The 2,000-nt window shown below is 48.0% G+C and overlaps 1 protein-coding gene across 1 annotated transcript; it reads right to left on the bottom strand.

Annotated features, from left to right (window-relative positions):
- Window positions 1-235: 235 nt before the first annotated feature.
- Window positions 236-1,553, bottom strand: LOC119420463 (uncharacterized protein C11orf87 homolog). Its single transcript, XM_037687861.1, has one exon. It carries the CDS (start codon window positions 1,551-1,553, stop codon window positions 1,125-1,127), a length of 429 nt encoding a protein of 142 aa, XP_037543789.1. The 3' UTR covers window positions 236-1,124.
- Window positions 1,554-2,000: the final 447 nt, after the last annotated feature.

The following is a 2,000-nucleotide window of genomic DNA, read 5'->3' as shown; positions in this document are numbered from 1 at the left end:
TCATCCCACTTACTTTTATCATTCTTTATTTGTACATTTTCTGATATTTCCCCATTTTCATCCCATTCATCCTCTTTATCTCTCCCCACATGCCACTCATCCTCTTTATTCCTCTTTCTCATCACACTAATCCTCCCCCTTTTACATCTTCTCATCCCACATCCTCCTCATTCATCATCTGTCACATTTAATATTTAACATCTAACTTTTTTCACCTCTCCCTCTTCTCATCTCACTTTTTCCATCCTTGCTCTTTCTCATTCAGACAATAATAATAATAATGAATTTAATTTGTAACGCACTTTTCATTAACAAAAATCTCAAAGTGCTATCATCCTTTTGCTTTTTATACTCTTTTTAATGCCACAAATTCTCATTATTACTCATTCCATAGTCATCCTGATCACATCACTTTCTCATCCCACTAATTAACTTTTCCATCCAACCTATTGTCCTTGTCGTCTTCAATCCTTTTATTCTCATTCCTCTCATTTGTCATTTTCATCCCTCACCTTTAAACCTTTTTTATCTCCTCAATACCTGCCCCTTCTCATCAAACTCATCCTCAGCAATCCTTTTCATGACCTCTTCTCATCACACTCATGTTCCCAAGGCCCTCCACAAACTCCCGTAAAGTTCATTGAATTGAATTGAATTTTTTTTAAACGCCAAGCGCAACTAATGTAATCTGAGACTGCTTTATAAAACAAACCCAGTTATGTTCATCAGATCGATCAAATTAATCTGAAAACAGCCTAATTTGATTGTATTCTCAATCCTCATTCTGCAGGTCATCCTTGACATTCATCAGTCCCTATTTGTACATTTCTTGTTTTCCATCTGAGGGGTGGGCTGCACCATTTGAATCCATTTTAAGTTTTGTCCCAAACCCTCGCTCCATCATGTCTTCATCCGTAAATCACGATCAACTCACTGGCGTGGCCCGAAAGAAACATGAGTGTGTCCACTGAGCTGTGTCTCTGTGGTTCTTTATCTACTGTTCATACAAGCAGCGGAGAGGGGAGTGTGAGGGGGGAGTGTGTGTGGGGTGGGGGGGGGGGGGGTCTTTGTGCCTTATTGCTTTTCCACTTTATTCCACAGTCTCGTTCCCTGAAGTTTCTGAGTCAACAGTCAACTGTCTCGCGCGGCGCCTCTTTGTCCTCTGCCGCGGCGTCCCCGCTGTCCGCGCCGCTCCGGCACGAGGGCTTCTCCTCGCGCCCCGCCGGCCTCACTATGACGCACGGCCTCGCGGGCTCCCCGCCGCCGCTCGCCCGGGCGGCGCGCGCGGGGCTGCGGCTGTCGCGCTCGTATTCCTCCTGCGCGCGCTGGATCTTCCTGTTCCGAAGCTTCCTCTTGTGGAAGTGGAACGTTGCCAGGGAGACGAGGACGACCCCCACGAGCACGGCCACCAGCACGAGGAGCGCGAGGGTGGAGGAGAACGGCGGGAGGAGGCCGAGCTGCTCCGCGCAGGTGCCGTTGCCGGCCTCGAACCCGCCGCGGCAGCGGTGCAGCGGCACCGACAGCCCCGGGGCCTCGGCGGGTCTGGCTGTCATCCGGTCCGCCTTGTCTCGCGTCTCTCTCTGACCCCTGTACCCTGCGTGCTCAGCGCGGGGACACCGGCACGCGCATGTGGTTACCTGCACCGGGAAGAAGACACAGGTGTGACCCGCTCAGTCAGAAACACCTCATTAGAGCCATTAATTGGACTTAATTGATTTATTAATGGAGGATTCACAATAGGTTAATTTAAAACAACCCAACTAATAATAATAAGTATTATTAAAAAAACGGTTCATTTAATGTAAAACAGGGTGGAAAACAAAACGATACATCTATTGTAATGACGGGCCTGCAAGATTAAGGATCAGTGTCTCTGCCCAGCAGCGGTTCCGGACCAGAAAGTCAGCTTTACACAAATACACATCTGCATTAGTTGGATCTCACATCTGATCATTATTCCCCCCCCCCCGCCATTACCATAGATGTATCGTTTTGTTTTC

The sequence above is a fragment of the Nematolebias whitei genome, chromosome 14 (assembly GCF_014905685.2).
Source record: "Nematolebias whitei isolate Nwh7 chromosome 14, NemWhi1, whole genome shotgun sequence".
Taxonomy (NCBI): Eukaryota; Metazoa; Chordata; class Actinopteri; order Cyprinodontiformes; family Rivulidae; genus Nematolebias; species Nematolebias whitei.
This window is presented reverse-complemented; position numbering and strand designations above follow the sequence as displayed.

Excerpts from the sequence above, each read along its gene's own strand:
- LOC119420463 (XM_037687861.1), bottom strand. The coding sequence starts at position 1,553 with ATGACAGCCAGACCCGCCGAGGCCCCGGGGCTGTCGGTGCCGCTGCAC.